The sequence below is a fragment of the Ambystoma mexicanum genome, chromosome 6p (assembly GCF_040938575.1).
Source record: "Ambystoma mexicanum isolate Mex_15411 chromosome 6p, UKY_AmexF1_1, whole genome shotgun sequence".
NCBI lineage: Eukaryota > Metazoa > Chordata > Amphibia > Caudata > Ambystomatidae > Ambystoma > Ambystoma mexicanum.
The window spans coordinates 1450446645-1450468329 of record NC_090935.1 but is presented as its reverse complement, the minus strand read 5'-3'; the positions used below and the strand labels follow the sequence as shown (position 1 = coordinate 1450468329).

The 21685-nt window shown below is 45.1% G+C and overlaps 1 protein-coding gene across 1 annotated transcript in view; it reads right to left on the bottom strand.

Moving 5' to 3' along the window:
- LOC138510506 (alpha-2-macroglobulin-like) overlaps nucleotides 1-21685 on the bottom strand; it is a 1041624-nt gene that overhangs the window by 191596 nt on the left and 828343 nt on the right. The window contains exon 26 of the mRNA XM_069626208.1: nucleotides 11727-11883. Coding sequence (XP_069482309.1) covers nucleotides 11727-11883 — 157 coding nt within the window. The remainder of the gene's footprint in view (nucleotides 1-11726; nucleotides 11884-21685) is intronic.

The following is a 21685-nucleotide window of genomic DNA, read 5'->3' as shown; positions in this document are numbered from 1 at the left end:
CAGTCTTTAATATTTCCTTTACTTAGCCAGTTCCTGGAAGTTACTGTTTTATTTTTTTAGCCTGTTTCAGTACAGTGAGTGTTCTTGTCTCGGCTTTGGATAACTTGGTGCGGCTGTCCGATCAGGGTGGAGTGGGGCGCTGGCTTTATTAGATCTGTCGGCAGCATTCGTCACAGTTGACCACCCCACCCTATTGGACTGCCTCGCCCAAGCTGGCATTGCTGGCTTGGCGCTGGCATCGTTCTCCTCGTTTCTGTCTGTAGGGCACAGACCTCTCTTTTTTTCCTTTTCGCTCAGTTTCTGTTCCTCTTTCTTGTGGGGTTCCACAGGGCTCGGCTTTGTCTCCCATTTTCTTGAATGTATACATGCAAACATTAGTGGGCCTCATACACTTCCACGGCTTCCGATGTTAAGTATATGCAGATGACACACATATTCTAGCCCAACTGAATCTATTACATACTGACATGTCACCTCAGTTCAAGAGTTGTCCGGACGCCGTGGGGTGTTGGATGTGTTCGAATTGGCTTAGATTGAATGGGATAAAACAGAGGTCCTTGTGACTGGCCCTGTGTCTGACAATGCCCTGTGACCCCTTCTTTCTGGCCACCGACATTTTGACTTTTTCCTACACCTGTTTCGGTTGTCAGGGATTTGGGAGTGAAGCTATCCTTCTCCCTTTTAGTGGGTGCTCAAATTGGAGCCACATGTCAAGCAGGATATTTCCAGTTAAATAAATTGCAGAATCTCCTTCCTTTTCTCCCTAAGCATTTTCATGCTCCAGTGGTTGCCTCACTGGTTGTGAGTCACCTGACTATTGCAATTCATTGTACCTGGTGCAGCCTTTGTACCCAATTCAAAGTCTACAGCGACTTCAAAATCTGGCAGCCCGAGTCGCTAGTGCATCCCATTATGGCATGCATATTACCCCCATTTTGCGGACTACCCATTGGCTTCCAGTGAGGAAGCGTATTGAGTTTAAGTCTCTCTGTGTTGTTCATCGGACTGTATATGGTCAGGGTGCAGAATTCCTTCGAGCCAAATTTCCGGGCACTTTGCTCTAAGGATGGCTTTCTCCTTGTTGTTCCACATTATACGCTAGTCAGAACTGGTGACCACGTCTTTTCAGTAGCGGCCATCAAGTTGTGGAACTCTCTGCCACGTGACATTAGAGTCTTGGAAAACCATCTTACATTCAGGCATGTTTTAAATACTCTTTTATTATAGTGTTCTCCCAATGCCACTTTCTTTACTCAGAAAACTATCGCCAAGATGCCTCTGGGGAACGTGCGCTATAGAAATGTATTAATATAGCATAACAATGATTTGTTCTGGTTCTTCAGCAGACTGCTCTCCTGCGTAGGTGTCTTGGCTCCAATGATGATCTGAAGAACATCTGCAGGAGTCCTTCTCTAATCCAGGGTCCTAGCTGGAGATTCCCCCAGCCCACTGATGGCAAGCATCTGTACCATTCAACCTGGCAAGGGATGTCCAATCAGGACAGCCTCTGGCAACTGCATCTGTCAGCAACAGACAAAAATGGCAGAGATGTTGACTGGTTCCAGATGGAGAACCAGCCCCCAACCAGCAAAGCACACAGATCTTCACTTTGACTGCAAAACCTGGAGCTTTCCCCGGGAAAGGGCTTACCATATATGGAAAATCCAGCCACTCCAGGGCAGGAAGGTCAAAATACAACATTGCAAAAGGACAGGCAAAAATCTTGTGGCACTGCCATTTTAGAATATATGGTACTCTATTTGGCATTAAGTGGTAAAATTCAAAAGTGCATAAGACTATAAAAAAAAAAATACTTTAAAAGAATCCGCTGCCACTAGTACATCCTGGACGGATCATGCAAGCAACCACAAAGTTTCTGAAAACAAAGTTACAGGGACACAACACTTCACAGAAGGTAATGTGTGCAGAAAAAATAAACAAAATAACTTTACTATGGAGAACAGAGTTCTCCTGCACTGATAGTCACAGGGACTGGTCAGTGCCCCAAAACAGATGAACACAGCAAGGTAAGTAGAGCAAAAATGCTTTACTTACCTCCCAAAGTCAGGACAGGTTCCAAATAATACCAAAACGTAGGGTGTCCCATTGATGTCTATGGCTGGAAATCAGCAAAAAGAAGAATCTTTCCTAACTGTGGGCAAAACAACACATAGGGCACTGAAGCCTAAGTGAGTCTGCTCATTACTTGAGACAACACAGGGCCTCATTATGAGTGTAGTGGTAATTCTCCTGGATTAGCTCCAAACTTGTTTACTGTTACTGGCACTCGGTCCAGTGGAATTGCTGACAGATTGAGTATGGTCACGGCAGTGTTAATCCCACTTTTTATTGGGCTACTGTAATTCCTCTGATTTTTGATAGTAAAGTGGAGGAGATGCTTCCTGTAATCTGCTGGAGTTATCTCCTCCTCTTCTCCTTGAAAGTCATAACTTGGCCATGAGGAAAAGTGTCAGTAAGAGTTACTGCAACTTTACCACAATTTTTCTGTGCGCCAACAAATACTTAAAGAAGACCAGAGTCTGTGTTTAATGACCTTCCAACAGCCGGCATTCATATTTCTTCCAAAGGGGATTCGTCTTGTAGTCTCAGGTTGGGTTTAATTGTTTCCTGCATCTTTCTTCTCAAGGACTCTGTGTATCGTCACAGGCTTGATTCTCAGCCTGTGAATCAGGGGGATCCCACACCCTTGTTCACAGGCCTTTTCCCGGCTTCCTCCCCTTTGATCTCAGACCTGGGTTTTAAGGGGTTCCCACAAACTCTGTTCCCTTTTACCCCCAGGGGGATTGCCTTGCAGCCTCAGGCCAGGCTGAAGCGTTTCTTGCACCTTTCTTCTCTGGGACTCTTGAGGTTTCTCCACTACTAATTTCTTTGGGGTCTTCTTCTCTTGGGTTTTTCTTTGGCTGTTGACACAATAGGTTTTTTACCTTGCTGGTTTGTCTTGCTGGCATATTTGGCATGACATATTTTGAGGAGTACGTTCCAGGTGTACCCCAGGACCCATGGCCGGAAACCAGAGATGGTTGCTGCACGTGATTATCCCCAGCGCATTGATGGGTAAAATGTGAGGGTGACCAGGGGATCCTCTCTATAGTGCCCTTGAGTCGTCATGTACTAGCACGGCAAGGCACCAGGCCCACAGGCTCATGCCACCAGGTATCCCCAGATTCAAGAGGGGACGTTGTCCTAGGACTGGCTGTGGCAGGATGTAAGGTTGAAATTGCAGGCTGGTGGGTGCGTTACTAAGAGTTTCTGGAAGAGAAATCGATTGTGTTTTCCAGCCTATGCCCAAATCCAGGTATGAGTGTGACACAACAGCTGTCATCAGGGAGAGGGCCCCAAAATCATCCATTCTCCAGAGAACTAAATGAATGTCCCTGCTGAACCAGATGGATGCTTACTGAGACAGTATTTCCCTATGGAGCCCATAGCCTATTGCAGGATTTGGCTACCTTTGCTTACAGGGGTAAAATGATGGACTCTGAGAAGGACATGATTCCCTCATTTATGGGCCACCCGAGCTTAAAAACTCTTTAAAAGCTAATTTTGAAGATCCAGGAACCATAATTCTGCCCTACAACACAGAGGCATAACGCAAAGGGTGTTTTAACTTAACCATGCGCTAATCCTGACCTGCCAAATTAGGTCTTGTTGCTCCTATAATGACACTGTAAAGCAGACCAAGGAGACTCCCATCTATGATCTGCCACCCCCTGCCTCTGGGTGTATATTAAAACCTGCATCCATAGTGTACATTTCTGACATACCCCAGCTGTCTTTGTGATCTTGCCACCCATTGGGCAATAGCTGATCCTAACATTCCACCACCCAGGACGTGATCAAATACCAGACCACACAGGCACATGTTTGAGCCCACTCACCCATTGCATGACCCATTCCTCCATATACGTGCCAGAGCACATTGTCACTCTTCAACAATCTGAACGAGAATGGACGAATTATTTACTGGTAATCTTCATTATCCAGAGTCCAACTCTTACTCACCCCAGTCCATAACCTTTGAGGTGATACCACCTCCCAGACAAGTCTACCAATCAAAACAGCAGAGTGCAGGCACCTAATGTATGCAATGGGAACACAGCTCCGGGCCCTGTAAGCCTACCGGATAAGAGAAGCCACCTCCCTCACATCGCCCTGTTAACTTATACAAGACCCTAAACCAGGCCCACCGATTGACGGAAGGGCCGGTAGGGGAGCTAGACTGGGATGAGGTAGAGTAGGACTTGGAGTAATGAAGATTACCAGTAGGTAATTCAGCCGTTACGCTCTCATCCCTCTTACCAGTCCATAACATTTGAGAATATCACAAGCAATACCTGGTCGAATAAAGCAAACCAGACACCCAAGGCAAAGTACTGCAAACCAGTGAATTTGTTCAGACACACTTCCTACACAGAATAGTGCACATTCAAATCTGCAGAGCCCTTCCCAGGGACTGTCAATCGCTAGTGCCACACAAATGTGGAAGGAGAAGCCCAAGTGGCTCCCTGACAAATGTCATTAATCGCGACGCCCTGGAACGCTAGCCCAGAAGTAGCCATACCCCGGGCGGACCTACCGACAACGGCCCCGGGTAGGGAAATCCCAGTCAGGTCATAGCACAACAAAATGGTTAGTTTGACCCAGCAGCTGATTGTAGCTGTGGCTGCCTGCCCCTTGTCTTCCAGGCGGGCCGCACCGAAGGCCGGGATCTCCCAGCATACAATGAATCTGCGGACACGCAGATGGCGGACTGCAGGGGGCACCCTGTGGCATCCATATCACCGGAGACATACACCTTGGCTGGGGGCACCCAGCGAACAGCAGCCTCGGCTATGGGGGAACCCAGGCCGAGGCTGCGGAAATGGACATGATCACATGGCAAGACAATTCCTGGGGGACGGTGTTGCCCAGCAGGGGCACTGTCCGGGTGCCAAGCCACATGGGGTAGGCCCTCGGCATGTTGTGCTACAAACAAAGATGACGGAGTCAGCTCTGGATCGACTGGCAAGCCGGAACTGGCTCTCTCCTTTTATTGAGTGGGTCACATGGTTACCACCATGTGACCAAGGTACAAGTCCTGGGAGCTACCATGCTCCCAGGAGGGGTGACATGCAACAGTAGCCACACATGTTTCATGGCCTGCATGGCCTGCCCCAAAAGTCACCAGAAGAGAGTCAATTGTTGGAAAAGAAGCTATCCTATCCAAACAAGTCCAGACAGCCCAACCCACATCCAGGAGCCCAAGGGTCAGATTTCTTTCTAGGTAACCCTCTTCATAAAGAGAAGGAAGGACAAGATCATCATCGTGGTGAAAGGTTGAGATCATTTTAGGATGGAACCCAGAGGAGGGTAGCACCAGACTCTCAGGAAGTAAATTAAGGTGGGGAGTTCTACACAGTAAGCCCCCAACTCCTCCAAGCATTTAGCAGAGGTGATGGGCAACAAAAAACTATCTTAAAGGTCAAACCTTTCCGCTCTTCTTTCCCCAAGGCTAAAAAGGATGCAAAGAATTCTTTTACTGTATAAGACCCAGATATATGGACAATTTAAAGCCCCAGGATAAAGAATATTTTTCTTTTCGGAACTCTCGCTAATTTTGGCTTCATTTACCTAACAGAATAACTACAAGGGAAAGATATAGGAAGCCTTTTTCAAGACATCCACTATTGGGAGTCTAATTAGGGAATTGTATTCAAGTTTTTCCCTTTCAAAATTTACTTTTAAATGTCACAATTTGGAAATTTTTAATCTGGTTTGTCAGATTGTTGAATGGTTTTTTGTGATTATGAAGATTAATGTTTTTCTTTTGATTATAATATGTTTACATCACAGATATCTATGTTGAACACAGAATATTTTGGTATCACTGGTTTATTTTTCATCAACATGAATTAAAAAGCACATGTTATCTAAAAATGTGTTCTCTCTCCAACTAGCACAATTATTCTAAAAAACATGCATAAATAATTTAATTAGATGATTGATGCAACTTTAGGGTCACCTGGAAATTAACTGAGTGATCATTTTGAAATTTTCTTCCTTTTGAGATTTACTTTTGATACAGGGTGGGATATATCTTTATGTATATAAAAAGGATGCAAGGCCTGGTGGGAGAGGACTAGGTGGGTTCCCATTTAGGGGAGGGAGATCTAATGGGCGGCCGTGCCCAGGAGAACATTTTTAAGAGATGGGTTACGAAACCCTCTGAATCTCCAATACCTCCCAGTGGTTTTCGGAAAGCTCTAATAGCTGCCAATTGGGCTCTGGGGGAAGAGACTACAACCCCAGATTGGAGTCTTCTTTCAGAACTTCTAAAGGTAGCAAGGGCTAAGAAGACAAAGGAAGCAACCCCCAGGCTCAGCACCAAGTTGAAAGGGGCTGCCAATGCTTGTTGGAAGCACTGAGGGTGGAGGGCCAGTGCCAACCATGATTGTCGACCACTAAATCATGGATAAAACCCTTGCATAGAAGCCCCTCTTGTTCAACCTCCACATCCTTAGCTGGTGGGAGATCAGGGAAAGCTGTGGAGGAAGGGGAGACCTCAGAGATCGGAGGAATGGGGGAAGTGACCAGGACAGCTCTGCCGCCATCATCTGTATTAGTGGAAACAACCCTCTCCCGTGCCAGGTTGGGGCTACCAGGATGGAAGATGAATCCACCCTCTTAACCCTTTGAGGAAACCCAGAGAGTAGTGCGAAGAAAGGCATAGAGGAGCCCCGGAGACCACTGAGTGGACAGAGCATCCTGACCCCAGGTCTGAGGATCCCTCTCCCAGGAACAGTAAGTGGAAAGTAGGTGAGAGAGGAGTGAGGCAAAGAGGTCTATTACTAAGACCCCAATCCATCTGCACAAGAAGTGGAATGCGCACTGAATCTGGGCATCTCCCCCAGTGATGGGAAGATTCTGATCAGGGCATCTGCCTCTGGTTTTTCCACTCCCCGGGAGATAGGAAGCCTCCAAGGAAAGGAGATGCGTCAATGCCCAAGACATGATCCTGGATGTTAGCATGGTAGATCTGGTCCCTCCTAGTGGAAGAGGTACCACTTGGTTACCATATTGCCTGTCCTGATGAGCACTGCCTGTCTCTCCAGCTGATGACCGAAGTGTAGCAAGGCCCTGTGGACCGCTGATGGCTCCACCAACTGGAGGAAGCCCGGGCTTCATTTTATTACCCTTATGCCTGTATTGCATACCCATTCAGTGTCATCCCCAATCACATTGCTTTGACGACAGCTGTCAGAATCTGAGGGTAGGGCTGAAGCAACAGAAGACCCCTCAGCAGATTGGGGAGGTATAGCCACCACTGGAGATCCCTGATGATGAATCAGTTTAGGGGAATTGGTCAGTAATAATCCTGAGTGGCTGGATCCCATGACTTCAAGATGTGAGCCACTAACGGTTGGAGGGGAGCCCTTGCCCAGGGGACGACGAAGATTGCAGCTGCCACATCCCCCTGGCAAAGGCACACAGGTCATCACTCATGATGTCGGAGGCAAACATACATTATTTTTCTATAAGATCAACCAGGCTGAATAGCTCAGCTTCCTCCTCTATAGCTGCCAGTAGGTCTTGGAAATCCTTAAGAATGGACTAAGACAGGTAGGTGGCAAAGGTTGAGGCCACATGGGCTTTTTTGCGAACCCCTCCAATCTTCTATCGACTTGGTCAGGAGGCGAAGCTTCTTCGGATGATACTGATGTCTTGGATGTTGCACAAAGTAGGAGAGAGTTGATCTTGAGGTGTTCTGGGGATTCAATCTGGAAACCTTGTAGGGGGTATATTTTAGACCGATGCCTGGGAATTGCCACCTTCTCCAGGTCCCTCCCTTCTCTGCATAGAATGCGTTTTTAGCTGAACAATTCCCTGCTATAATGAGGCCCTGAATAGTGGGCGGCCTCCCCAGTCTCTGGAAGAATTTAAGAAGTACAGGTAGTAGAGACGGAAGTGGTGGCACCAGACTAGTGCTGTGTCCACAATTGGGACTTGTTACACTGCGTACTGCTGGCAAGGCGAGGGTCTGCCCTGAGGGACAAGACCATGAGCACTTCTAGAGCATACTTACATGTCAATGTGGAAGACAGGAAAACAGGAGGTGGCTCATTTTATCTGGTTCCATGTGATAATATCCCTGCAAAAATATCGCCATACAAATATTTCGGCACATTTTTGCGGCGATATTACCCCATGGAACCTGCGGGGGACACCCCTGCAACACCCATATATTTTTAAAGGGAGCTGGGGACACCCCCGCAACCTCCCCACCCATTTACCCCGTAAATTATCCCCACCAAAAATATCGCCTATGGCCGTTCCCGACGACCATATGTACGGCGATATTGTTGGTGGGGATAATATTACCTGATACCTTTTATCTGGTATGCTTACAGCATGGAAGAGCCGTGCTCCTATTGTGAACGGAGGATAGCACAGGGGCAATGCGCTGGTCTTGAAAGCAAGACCACGCAGAGCAACATAAGTTCGAATCCTAGATCCGCGCTTAGAAACCGAACTCAGGTACGGTATTAGGCATGTTATAAAAGACCAATAAAATAAATAAAATAGGGTAGGTGCTTGCACTCTATTTCTTCATTGGTATACCTATCTAAAAGGTGGGATCCCCTCTAAAATTATGACTGGGACAATGAGGACGGAATAGGGGATAATGGAGCCTTACACCGGAGTTAAACTCTTGTTCCTCATTCAAATTCTCCTCATATTGGAGTGTTACTGTGAATGTCCTCTTCAAAGATATGATGTACTAGTGCCACTTGCACTATTGGAAATAGATCGTCAAGCACTATCAATACGATGGAATACGAGACTATATAGGGAACTTAACTTCCTGGTGAATAGGGACATGGTTAAAATGAATCCACAGTTCTTGAGTATAGGAGAGGCTAATAATCTAGAATCAAAGAATGCTATTATGATACACAATCATATTGAACGATTGGCAGCGCAAAAAGATAACAACACACAGAAAAAGAAAACCCAAAAGGGATTATATAATGCAGAAATTGCCATTAGGAAAAAAACCAAGAATCGAGAACTGCGCAACCTACTAAAACTTGGGAATGGTAATTTCGGTAGTACATATTATAATGAAAAAAAGGCTATTATGAGTAGCTATAAAAATGACTTAAAACAAATAAAAATGGTAAAATATCAAAAAGTTAATCAGAACATGATATATAACTTATGCCAAAAAAATACAAGAGAAATTTGGGCATTGTTAAGAGATCCTGCAGTGATGGAAGGATCGTCTCTGCCTTCGGCTGTCAGCGGTGAAGCCTGGACAGAGGTATATAGTAATAAATATGCGATGCCATCAAAATTTAAAAATATGTATACCGAAGTTAACATGACAGATTTGCCAACTAAATGCCCATGGGGACTAGAAGATATTGAATTGGTTATAATGAACCTAAAGCCATCTAAGGCGGCAGGCCCTGATGGAATTCCACCCTGTGTTTTAAAAGATGACCCTAAGTTGTGGGCGGCTATTACACTGAGAAGTATAGAGTGTGTGCTGAAAACTAAGAGAGTACCGACATCATGGTTGTCGGCGATTGTGATCCCCATTCACAAAAAAGGGCCACTAAATGATCCAGCAAATTTTAGACCGGTGGCACTTATAGATGTAACAGCGAAAGTGTTTGCTGCTCTTATTCTAAAAGACTTAAATGTATTCATCACAAAAAAAGAAATTTTATCCCGATTCCAAACTGGATTCAGGAAAGGGATGGGGACACAGTTAAATGCGACTGTTCTGGCTCACTTACTAAAGTTAACGAGGGTAAAAAATCATGGACCAATTTACATGGCTTTGCTCGATATATCAGGAGCATTTGACTCAGTGATTAGGCAGATACTATGGAAAAGAATGAAAGAACACAATATACCAGCACAAATTATAGCAATGATTGCACTACTCCATACGAACACAACTTATAGGATAAAGATAGACCAAAATGGATCGCTTACTTCTCCAATTAAAACATATATTGGCGTGAAACAAGGATGTAATTTGGCTACCACATTATTTAATCTATATCTAACAGAAATTGGTGCAATATGGTCAGGATGTAATGCCTTTTCAGTAAAATTGGGTTTACTCCGCCTGGATTGGATGGCATTTGCGGATGACTTGATACTATTTGATCCTACTCCTTTTGGCCTTCAAAACAAAATGACATGCTTGGCAGAATTTTGCGCTAATCATAACTTGAAAATAAACACAAAGAAATCAAACATTATGGTCTTTACAAATAAAAAAAAGACTATTCGGTATAATTGGAACATTGATGGGTTATGTATACCAAGGGCATTGGGCCTGACTTATTTGGGGTATAATTTAACAAATGCTGACTCGATCGCAAAATGGCAGTCGGAAATTAACACAAAAGCACTGCCACTTATCTCTCAAATGAAACTAATATACAAGAAATTCTGTCAATTCTCATTGATACCACTGATTGATTATTATATTCTTAAAGTGGAACCAATACTCATTTATGGGTTAGACTTATGTACTCTTGAAATTGGAAAAATTCTTAATAAAGTACAAGGAAAAATATGGAAACAAGTATTGCGATTACCGATGTCATTGCCCAACGTGATAATTATTCATGAATTAGGGTTAAACTCATTAGCCTCAAATTATTTGTGGCGCAAAATCGCCAGTTATGCAAAGATGTTAGACCCAGTACCAAATTCATTGTATGTAGATCTGGGTGAAATGTTAAAACTGGGAAATCCTAAATGGATAGAAGTTGCAGGACAACAATGTATAATAGCGATGGAAAGATTTGCAATGAACTCAGTGGACTTAATCACACGACCACAAACAGTGAAGTTAAAACTACGTGAATCTGATTGGGCAGATACAGCCGACAAAATTGGGTCCTATAAATTGTATAGAGAATATGCAAAATTCCGTCATCCCAGAAAACCAGTACTGGGATATATCATGCAGACACCTGGTCAAAAGCTTAGAGAGAACTACATGCGTTTTAGATTCAATCTTTTTAGAACGAGAGAGAGGATTAAAAACTGGAATCAGATGGTATCAGCTTATGTAGAAGGTTGTAGATTTTGTAATATAACAACAATTGAGACCTTGAAACATCTGGTCATTTATTGCTCCTATTTTTCCATGCAGAGGCAACTTTTTCTGGGAAAATATCTGAATGAATCTAATAACCATGACCTTGAATTATTATGGATCCAATGTATGTGGGGAATAAGGAAATCATTGATTGCTGATCTGCATTATTTCTTGATTGCCATCGAAAGTAAATTGGAAAGAGAAGCGGATAATGAGATGATGATAATGATGTGATTGGGCCTCACTGTCAACTACTACCTAATTGTTCTATGTGATAACATTTCTTTTCTTCTGCTCTGTTTTTATTATTACGTAAATGAAATTGTTATACTAGAGTAACATGAATAGGGTTTGATTTATGTAATTTTTATGTGATCTTATAAAATTTGGTTGTTGTAAAGATTTTATTGAAAAACAACACAATAAAGTTTAAAAAAAAAAAAAAAAAAAAATTCTCCTCACACAAGTCTAAAATTGGCTCAGTGCTGCCTTCTTTACCGTAGAAATAGTTCACTCATCTAATTGCCTTGTCACTCGCACGCCGCTCCGCTATATCATTCACTCACTTCCCACATACTGTATCTATACAAAACATCACCTTCATAGCATTGTTAAAAAGTTGCCCGACACTCTGGAAGCATCCGTTTTCTTTCTGATGTCCCGAGAGCCACTCCAGTGACTTGGAAAGCTGCTGCGGATCGATATAAATGTGAGAGCTTGCCTTTGAAAAGGACTTGAGTACAAAAGCGGTGAGCCTGGAAGACACATGAAAATAATTGGAAAAGGGAGAAACATCCACCTGTTCGTCTTCCTCAGATTAAAAAACATTTTATTACATTTAGTACATATACAATTCTAACATTGACATCCCGACATTAAAAGAGTTAGATTTCTAGAAGACAAAGGAAATCTGGATTTGTAAGAATTCACTTAAATACGGTTCAAAAAGACAATATTGAAAGTTTCAGTCTTGTGAGAACCATTACCAAAATCTATGTGAAATGTGGAGTAAAACATTTATATTCATGGTAATTTGGGTGAACCAGACCAGTCCAGCCAAGATGGCTGCTTTTTAGTGACGTTCTGACGCGTATTCATTAGCTTTCCAGTATATTCTGCCTTTCTTATCATTGTTTCAGCAGGAAACACAGCCGGTAAATACCATTGTACCTAATTTTCTCATCAGGGCTGATCTGCGAATTTCCTACTTGGAGATTTTGAGATTTGCAGCTGCCTTTGCGACCTACTGAGATTTTCAGAATCTATCTATTTCGGTCCTGCATGGAAACATGCCATGTGAGCTGAAGGGAGGTCTGGGGGGCTTTGTTAATCTCCTGAACATGTTTGCAATGGGCATATTCATGAATGCACTAGCTGTTAGAGACTCATGCTGTTGTGGTCAAGAGCAGAAAGGGATGGTCCCTCAGGCCCCATCTCTCACTTCGACTACTGTCAAGTCAGACAAAGAGCATCATTAGGAGTACCGTGGTTAACAGCAAAAACATTTGGTATTTTACATGCCACCTATTTTGAAGATACATCACATAATTGTGAAATTCGATTGGCTGGGCTATTTATGGAATGTGTACATGGAAACTGTTGCATGGGGTAAATAATCCATATTTCAAAAATGCCACCGAAATTGGGATTAGATGGTATATTTACAGAATGGCGTGCATAGGAAGTCCTGAAAAACAAGAGGTGATGGGTGGAAGATTTGCAATTAATCCTAGCCTCTGGGCAACCCCCCAGACCATCTTTCTTTGCCTGCCAAGGCATTATAAAAGGGGAAAGACCATATGCAAATCAGGATTGGTCCCACCTCAGTCCAGCCCAAACTGCTTGGTCACATCTGTTCTGCACAAGACCAGAACATGCTTTGTCCTACATGGGGTACATTTGGGTTATGTAGACTATGCATCATGTCCTATCTAGGTCCATGCTGTAAATATCCAATGCAATCAAGCTAATAATTAGGTGATATTTAAAAAGAGGATATATTTTAATGCACGTTTTTACAGTTACCAAAATGCTCATAATAAGGCCCAACATATGTAACTGTATTCTTGGTCTATATAGAACAGTGAGACTTTTCCACATATATTTCCACACATTTAACGTATAAAAATCAGGAGCACTTTTGCAACTTATTACCATGTATTTTGCCTCTTCCGAAAGGTAAATCAAATAATGCGTGTGAGTAGAGAAAAGGAAAAAGTTACTTAGCTGTAACTCCTGTTCTCCAACATGGGTCTGACATGATTCACATGCTCATGAATATTCCCCATCGTCAGGCTCTGCTTTAGGCTGAAAACTGCAATTCTCCTCTATAAGCAAATGTCCTTTGGGTCATACTGCTCCCATCCAATGACAGTCGTCTACCTAAGCTCCACCCCTGGTGGCCATCTTCAGATTTCGTAGAGCACGTAAAGTGGCAGGCTGAACCAAGAAGAGCGGGGAAGGAGGGAGAGTGTGCATGTGAATCCATGCCAGACCCCGGCTGGAGAACAGGAGTTACAGGTACGTAACTTGTTCCTTTTCCAGCATGGGGTCTGGCATGGATTAACATGCTCATGAATACTATTACACAGCAGTACATATACAAAACCACGGGAGGTGGCAAGGCGCAGCAGAAGCAATACACTTACCCCTGGAACAGACTCATCCTCAAGCAAACAGGTTGCGTAGTACCGCTTGGCCGACCTGGGACTCCACCCTGGAATCCCTGTTGATGCAGTAGAACCTCGTGAAGGTTTGGATGGAACTTCACGTAGCAGCGCTGCAGATGTCGAGCAGGCGAACACCAGAGAGAAATGCTGTCATTGCTGCGATGGCTCTGGTGGAGTGGGCTCTCGGCCAGCCTGGAAGCGATCTGTAGGCCAGACGATGACAGTACATGATGCAGCCAGAGAGCCACATGGATATGGAAGCCTTCGACAGCGCCTTCCCATGAGTCACATGTCCAAAATTCACAAAGATTTGAGACGTCTTCCAAAAGTCCTTTGTGCATGCCACATAAAACGTCAAGGCACGAGCAACGTACAGCGAATGCATCGCTCTTTCAGCAGGCCTAGAAGGGTTCGGGAAGAAGACTAGCAGAATAAAAGGCTTGTTGAGGTGGAATTCTGAAGGAACCTTCAGTATAAAGGTGGGGTGGGTCCACAAAACCACCCTCATAGCGTGGAATGACAAGTACGGCTGCTTGCAGGAGAGGGCCTGGATCTCCCCAACCCGCATGGCCGAGGTGATGGCAACTAGGAAAGCCATCTTCTACAAGAGAAACTTCAAAGGGGTTTGATGCATCGGTCCAAATTCCTGTGAGCTTAGTAAAAACCATGTTGACCTCCCAAGCTGGAGCAGGAGCCTTCACTGGTGGAAAAGTCCTGAAGAGGACTTCCAGGAACTCCTTGACAAGTATGTGCGACCACAGGGAGGGCTTGCTTGGTGTCCTGTTGTAACGGGATATGGCAGCCAGACGCACCTTGATAGAGGTGTGGGCCAGGCCAGCCTTGGCCAGGGAAAGCAGATACGGAAGGAGCTGCAGAGCTGTGACTCGCAGCAGAGTAATCCTCTGAGTCCTGCACCACCCTCAGAAGCATTTCCACTTGTGGCTGTAGCATGATAACATAGAGGAAATTCTGACCTTTGCCAGGATCTTCCTGCATTCCAGCGTCAGAGAATAATGCCAAATCTCTAGGTCTGCAGGAGCCAGGTGTGAGGCTCAGCGATGCTAAGTTGTGGTGCAGTATCGTTCCATCCTCTTTGGAGAGAAGATCAGGAAGCAGAGGTAGCCAGATGGACAAAGCTACTGACAGACGGAGCAGGTCTGGGTACCAGATCTGCCGTTCCTCCCATGGGAACGAGAAGGCATCCCCCAGGCTCCTCGGCTGAGGGAACCTGCTGGCGAACCTCTGGCATTTAGAGTTGGCCTCTGTCGTGAAGAGGTCCATCTGGGGTTGGCCCCACTTGCGGCAGAGAAGGGATACTTGATCCTGACGAAGCTCCCACTTGTGGAAGGACCACAGCTTCCTGATGAGCGAGTCTGCAATGGTCTTCTTGGGGCTTGCCAGGTGAAATGGCAAGAGGAACATGTCCTGAAGAATGGCCCAGCACCACAGGGACTGTGCTTCCGTGGAGCGCGTCGCGCCCTGCTTCTGGATGTCGAACATGGTGGTGGTGTTGTCCGTGAGGATCCTCACCACCTTCCCCCGCAGTTGATGCAGGAATTATTTGAGGGCCGGAAGACTGCCCGGAGCTCCTGGACGTTGATGTGTAGGTCTTTTTCCTCTGGGAGCCGGATGCCTCTGGCATGTGACTGCCTGGCGTGGGCTCTCCACCCTTCCAGGGAGACATCCGTGGTAACTGTGGCCTGGTATGGTGAGATCTGAAAAAGAGTTCCTTGCATCAGATGAGGGTGCACTCCCCACCATCGTAGAGCTTGACAGAACTCTTGGTGGAGGGTGATCTAGTCCATTCAAGAGCACGTGACCTGCAGCCATCGAGCATCCACGAACTCTTTAACGAGGTCTCATCTGAAGCCTACGCAGATTTGTGCGCCTTTCTGCCTGAAAATCCCTGAAGTATGGGGATTTTCTGCAGAAAAGCGTGCAAATCTGCATATTTCATGCAAATAATTCCATGAATCAGGCTAATAGTTTTATAACACAAACCTAGCTTGGGAGTAACAGAGCTCTGTATGGGTTTGCTCTTCTCAGTTGAGATTTGCAGTAGCTGCTTTTCTAGAGTTGATCCCAGCTCTAACTTCCACAAGTCTAACAGCTTGTGGCCCAACAGTGATTTTCTACAACAAACTAACTTTGTGCAAGACTTTTTGCTATCTAAGAAGTGCCTCAACTCCATAGACTTTGCTCCAATTGACTTTGGCTGTCCTGGCTCCCTGCAGGCTCTTCTAGTCTTTTGACTTTCATTCTAACTGTCCCTTTTGAACTAATATTGCTGGGAAATGTTTTATCTAGACTTCATTGGGAGATTTTAAAAGTGCTCACATGCTCTGAGAACCTGTTAACCTTTTTTTCCTTCCTTTAACCTTTTCTTTTTACCTACCTAAGAATTTTACCAAGTACAAAAGTGATATATAAATGCCATTACTGTCCTAGTTAGTATAGTCGCCTCAGGGTGTAGGAAGTGTGTATGAAGCATCTCTAAATAGTTGTCTACTTGCTTGTCTTGGTTCTGAGAACGTATTTTGAAGTGTATTTTTGCACATTGCCATTTTCAAGGAATACTTATTTAAAACTGACCATTAAATAAATAAATAATTATTTTACTAGAAAACCTTGAGTGTAAGTGTTATTTGGATACTTGTATTTGTGGATTTCGATGCTACAGCTCTACAACTCACATGTACCCCTCTTGAGATATGTCTGGCTGCTCAGCCATGCTACCAATTTATGTAGTACACACCTATACCAATAGGTGGGTTACCTAATACCAAGAGGACAAGGGTGGTGTAGTCTCCCACAGGGCTACTACTCCAATTCTTGCCTAACAATGGTGGCAGGCGGTGAGAATTTGTGTAGAGTGGTTACATTGATTATTTGCTGTGCTTGTGCCCAACTAAACCAGCCACAAGGCTAAACTCAATCAAAAAGTGAAGCAATTGTAACATGCCAAATATGGATAACTTCAGAAAAGAAGCCCTGATTGTTCTGACAGTAGATCAACTGAAAGATGTGTGCAAAATCAGGGGTCTGACTGTGAAGGGAAAGAAAAGTGAATTAATGGCAAGCTTGTTGAATCACCAATGTTTGGATAGTAGGCCTGCAACACCTACTATTCCACTACTATTCCAGGTAATGTGGAAAATGATGATGAGGATGACAGTTTAGAGTCTTCCTCCAATCTGCAAGAGGAGTCAGAGGAGGTAGAGGAGTCTCGGGAAGAGGGCCCTTCTTTGTCACAGCCCGCCCTTCTGCCTCAGCCTATTCCCATTGGGACCCCATAAGGTCCACCATTAAGCCCAGAATATGTTTCTCTTGAAAGAATGAGATTAGGGTTGGAGTTCAAAAAGTTGAATGCTCAAGCTGAAGCCAAACATCAAGATATCAACCTCAGAGAGCCGGAGATGCAACATGAAATGGATATGAAAAGACTGTCTCTTGATTCTACTTCCCTTTTAGGGTCCTCTAGGTCTGCTATTCCCAAGAAGCCTTGCTTGCCCAAAGAAGCAGTGAGTATGTATGAATCTAAACTTGATGTGTTGGGTTGGCTCGGTATGTTTGAATACACCTATGGTCTTCAAGGAATCAGTGGGAATGATTTAATCCCTTGGCTCATGTCTAGGCTCCCCCTGAATATCTGTGATGCTGTAATGGAGTTGGGTGCCATTGAGAGAAAGGATTATGAATCTGTGAAGCTGGTATTAATAGCCAGATTTGGGAAAACTCCTTCCCAGTACCTTAAGAGGTTTATGACCCTGAAAAAGACTGATGGTACCCCTTGGGCTATCTGGGTATGTGAGTGTTTAAAGAACTTAGATGGCTGTGTTAAGGGTTACAGAGTGAACACCTTTGAAGGAATGAGGAATATTTTTGTGTTAGAATCTATTGTTGATGCCTGCTCTCATGAGCTGAGGCAGCACTTGGCTGACTCAAAAGAGATTGATCCCAAATGTTAGCCAAAAGGGCCACTAATAAGGATTATCGGAGAGCTCACACAAAGGAAGAGGGGAATCAGCAGAAGAAAGAGGGAATAGAGAATTCTAAATACACCCATCCAAAAGAGGGCCACAGAATTAGTAAGGGTAAATCCCATGGGAAACCTGGAAAGTCTAGTGAAACCTCTGGTGCCAAACCAAAGGGGGGTCAGCAGAAACCCCCATTCCAGAGAACATTTTGGAAATGTTTTGTATGTGGCTCTACTGATCATGTGAAAGGGGATCCCAGATGCAAGTGTGCACCTTCAGGGGTCCACAGTGCCTCCTTAGTCTTCATCCCTGAGGGAGAAGTTTAAATGGCAAGTGGCAACTTTCAATTACTGGCAGTGTTTCTTTAGTGTAGCTGGGTCTGTGGGAACAACAGAATGTGGATTTGTACAATATTATAAGGACAGTGGACTTGTAAATGGTCAGGAAACCCCTGCCATTAGAGACACTGGGGCAAGTATTACAGTGGTTGATGAACGTTTTTTCAAACCTGAGGATGTGGCTTAGGCACCCATGGGTCCCACTAAACTTGCAGGAGGCCCTATCCGAATGGTTCCTATTCCGCCAGCTCTCATCCAGTGCAATAGCATGACTGTTAGACTATCTGTTAGTGTACAAAATGAAGTGCATTTGAGAGTCCTTTTGGGGAATGATTTGAAATATCTTGGAGTTGTATCTAGTACCCTCAAGCCTCCCAGTAAAAGGAAGAAGGAGCCAACAAGATTGGTCAGAGAGGCAACCTTGAGAGACTATCAGTGGGAGGTTGAGCAGATTTCCATTCCTCCCAGTCCACGGGAAGGACAACCTTCTATTTCCAAGCCAAAGAAAGAGACAAAGGGGAAACCCAAGCTCTCAGGGAAAAAGAAAGGCTTTAAACCTAAACTTTTTTTTTTTTAAACTTTATTTTTGGTATTTACTCAAAACAAAAACGTGACATTGCAAAAATGGAAGTAACATGTGCTTCTCCTTCCCGCCTTCCCTTCCCTCGCCCTCCCCCTCCTCCTGGGTTACACCCGAGCCTGAGTCAGTAGTAGTCCGTGGTTAAGTGCGACATTCGTGTTGGGACATGAGTCTGTGGGGCTCGGCATAGGTTCTGGGGTCGTGCCTCGAGAGGAGTCATTATCTTCAGTGGACAGCAAGTAAGCGATATATGGGCCCCATATGTCTGGTGGTCGAGCGTGTAGGGGTAATAGTTTGATGAAATGTGTTTGTGTCTTGGCAGTAGGAGATGTCTTTCAGCCACTGCTGTGTGGTCGGTTTGGGCCCCTTTCCCCATGTCATTGCAATTCTTCTACGTGCCAGTAGTAGCAGCAGTCCTCCTAGTTTGCGAGTTGTAGGGGTAAAGTGTTTGGTAAATCCCAATAGGGTAATCTTGGGGTCGGGTACATTGGGTGTATCTACTATTGCGGCCGTCTTTTCTAGTATCGCTCCCCAAAAATGCTGCACTGCTGGGCAGGCCCATGCGAGGTGGAGAAAGTCTGCCAAAGGTGCACCGCAGCGGCCGCATTGTGGGGGGGTCGCGGGGTGGTAGTGGTGGATTCTAGCAGGGGTGTGGCATGCCTGATGAATGTATTTTAGGTGGATTAGTTTATATCTGGTGTTTAATGATACCTTTTGGGTATAGTCCCAATCTTCATCTGGAATTGAGGTCCGGAGAGCTCTTTCCCATCTCACTTTAGATGTTGTCGGGTTTGGGACTGTGTCTGTTAGTAGGGACTTGTATAGCATCGAGACCAGCCTACCCTCCCCTTGTGATTGGATGACCACGTAGAGTAGTTGCCACGTCGTGGGTTGTTGTGGAAACGTGGGCAGTAAGGTTTGTAGGGTGCCTCTGAGGCAAAAGTAGATAAATGTATCTAGGGCGGTGGAGGCTCCGCAGGTTTTGGCTTGTTGGCGGGTGAGGAAGTGCCCTTCGATGAAGAGGTCGCCTATAGTTTTAAAGTTTAGCTTGTCAACCCAATTTAGGTAGACTTTTTCTGCGGTTAGTGGGACTCCAGGAATTAATTTTACCGGTAGCAGGGGGGGAGAACCTGGTCTGAATCTTGCATTTCAGCGCTATTTTTTTTCCATATTGCTATGGTGGAGAGATATGGATTTAGGGTTTGATGTGGGATATTTGTCAGGCCTAAAATAGCTGCTCTAAGCAGATTAGGAGATGCCAAGGCTCGCTCTAGTTGGACATGGGGACGGATGAATTGTGTGTCGTACCAGTGCCCCAGGAATTGGGCTTGAGCTGCCCAGTAATGGCGCTCCACATCATTTGTTTACCGGCTGGATGAGTGCTGTGTAGGCTATTCTGGCTGTTGTGCCCGCCCACAGAAGTTCCAGGATTATGCTCCTGATATGTTGTAGCTGTTTTTGGGGGACTAGTAGCGGGAGATTTACGAAGAAGTACAGAAGTTTGGGGAGTATCACCATTTTTACCAATGACACCCGGCCCCATAGGGTAAGTGGTAGTGATTTCCATCTGTCCACTTTCCCCTGCAGTGATTGTATAACTTTACCGTAGTTGTCTTGAAACAATGTCTGGTGGTCTCTGGCCAGTTAAATCCCTAGGTAGCGCACATTTGTGTGTTTCCATTGAAAGCCATAGTCGTCTTGACATTCTTGGGTCTCTGGGGTGAGTGGGAATATCACTGACTTACTGTGGTTTATTTTTAAGCCTTAGAAATTGCCAAATTTGATTATATCATGAATTACCGGATTCAAGCTTGTTGACGGATCTTGTATGTAAAGGGCAATATCATCTGCGTATAGGGAGATTATTAATTTATGGGGGCCTAAGGACAGGCCTCTCCGAATATGTCTAGCCCGAAGATCTGAGGCGAGGGGCTCCATCACCAGTGCAAAGAGCAGGGCGGAGAGTGGGCACCCCTGCCTTGTTCCTCTCTGGAGGTTGATTGCCGTCGATCTGGTTTTCCCTAGGATTATATGGGAGCGGGGTTGGTTATACAATAGGGCTGTTAGTTGGAGGAATCTCTTCCCGAGACCCATTCTCTGAAGGATTTCAAAGAGGAATGGCCATTCAATGGAATCAAATGCATTTTTGGCGTCCAAGAGGACCGCCACCGCTTGAAGCGAGGGGTCCAACGCCTCCATGACCCCGAACATGCGTCTTATGCCGAACGTGGTATTGCGGCCTGGCACAAATCCTGCTTGGTCCGCCAGTACCGACGCAGGCATAAGGGGGATAAGCCTGGATGCTAGGATCTTGGCTAGTATTTTGTTATCTAAGTTAATCAGGGAAATTGGTCTGTAAGAGCCGCATTCTTCAGGGGTTTTATTGGCTTTGTGAAGTAGTATCATGTTGGCCTCTCGGAGGGTCGGGGGTAGTGATCCTGATTCAATTGCCTTCTCATATACCTGTTGTAGGAATGGGGCGAGAATGGGAGCATACGCTTTGTAGAACTCGCCTATCAGCCCGTCGGGGCCTTGGTGCCTGGTAGGTCTTTAATGGCCTGGTGAATTTCTTCGGTCGTGATTGGTGCATTTAGGGGTTCTCTTAGCGTGGCGTCTACCCAGTTTAATTCTATATCTGCCAAGTAGCGGGACAGGTCCTCCTGGGTGGCATTGAATTTGGTGCTGTATAGGTTTTGGTAGAAAATACGAAAAGTTTCCGTTATGTCTTTATCGGTGTGTACTAGGGTGCCCTGGGGGTTTCGGATTTGTTCGATCTGTGTGGGCTTGCGGTCCGCCGCTATCAGCCTCGCTAGGTGGGCTCCTGGTTTCTGTCCTTCTCTATATTGGCGGACGCGGTGGCCGTGCGATAAGAATTTTAGTTCTCTGTCTGCTGCTGCTCTGAACTTGTCCAGTTCCGTCTTCAATGACGCCAATACCTGTGGTTCTGGCGACGTTTCATGTAATTGTTCGAGCTCTTTTAGGCGTGTCTCGCT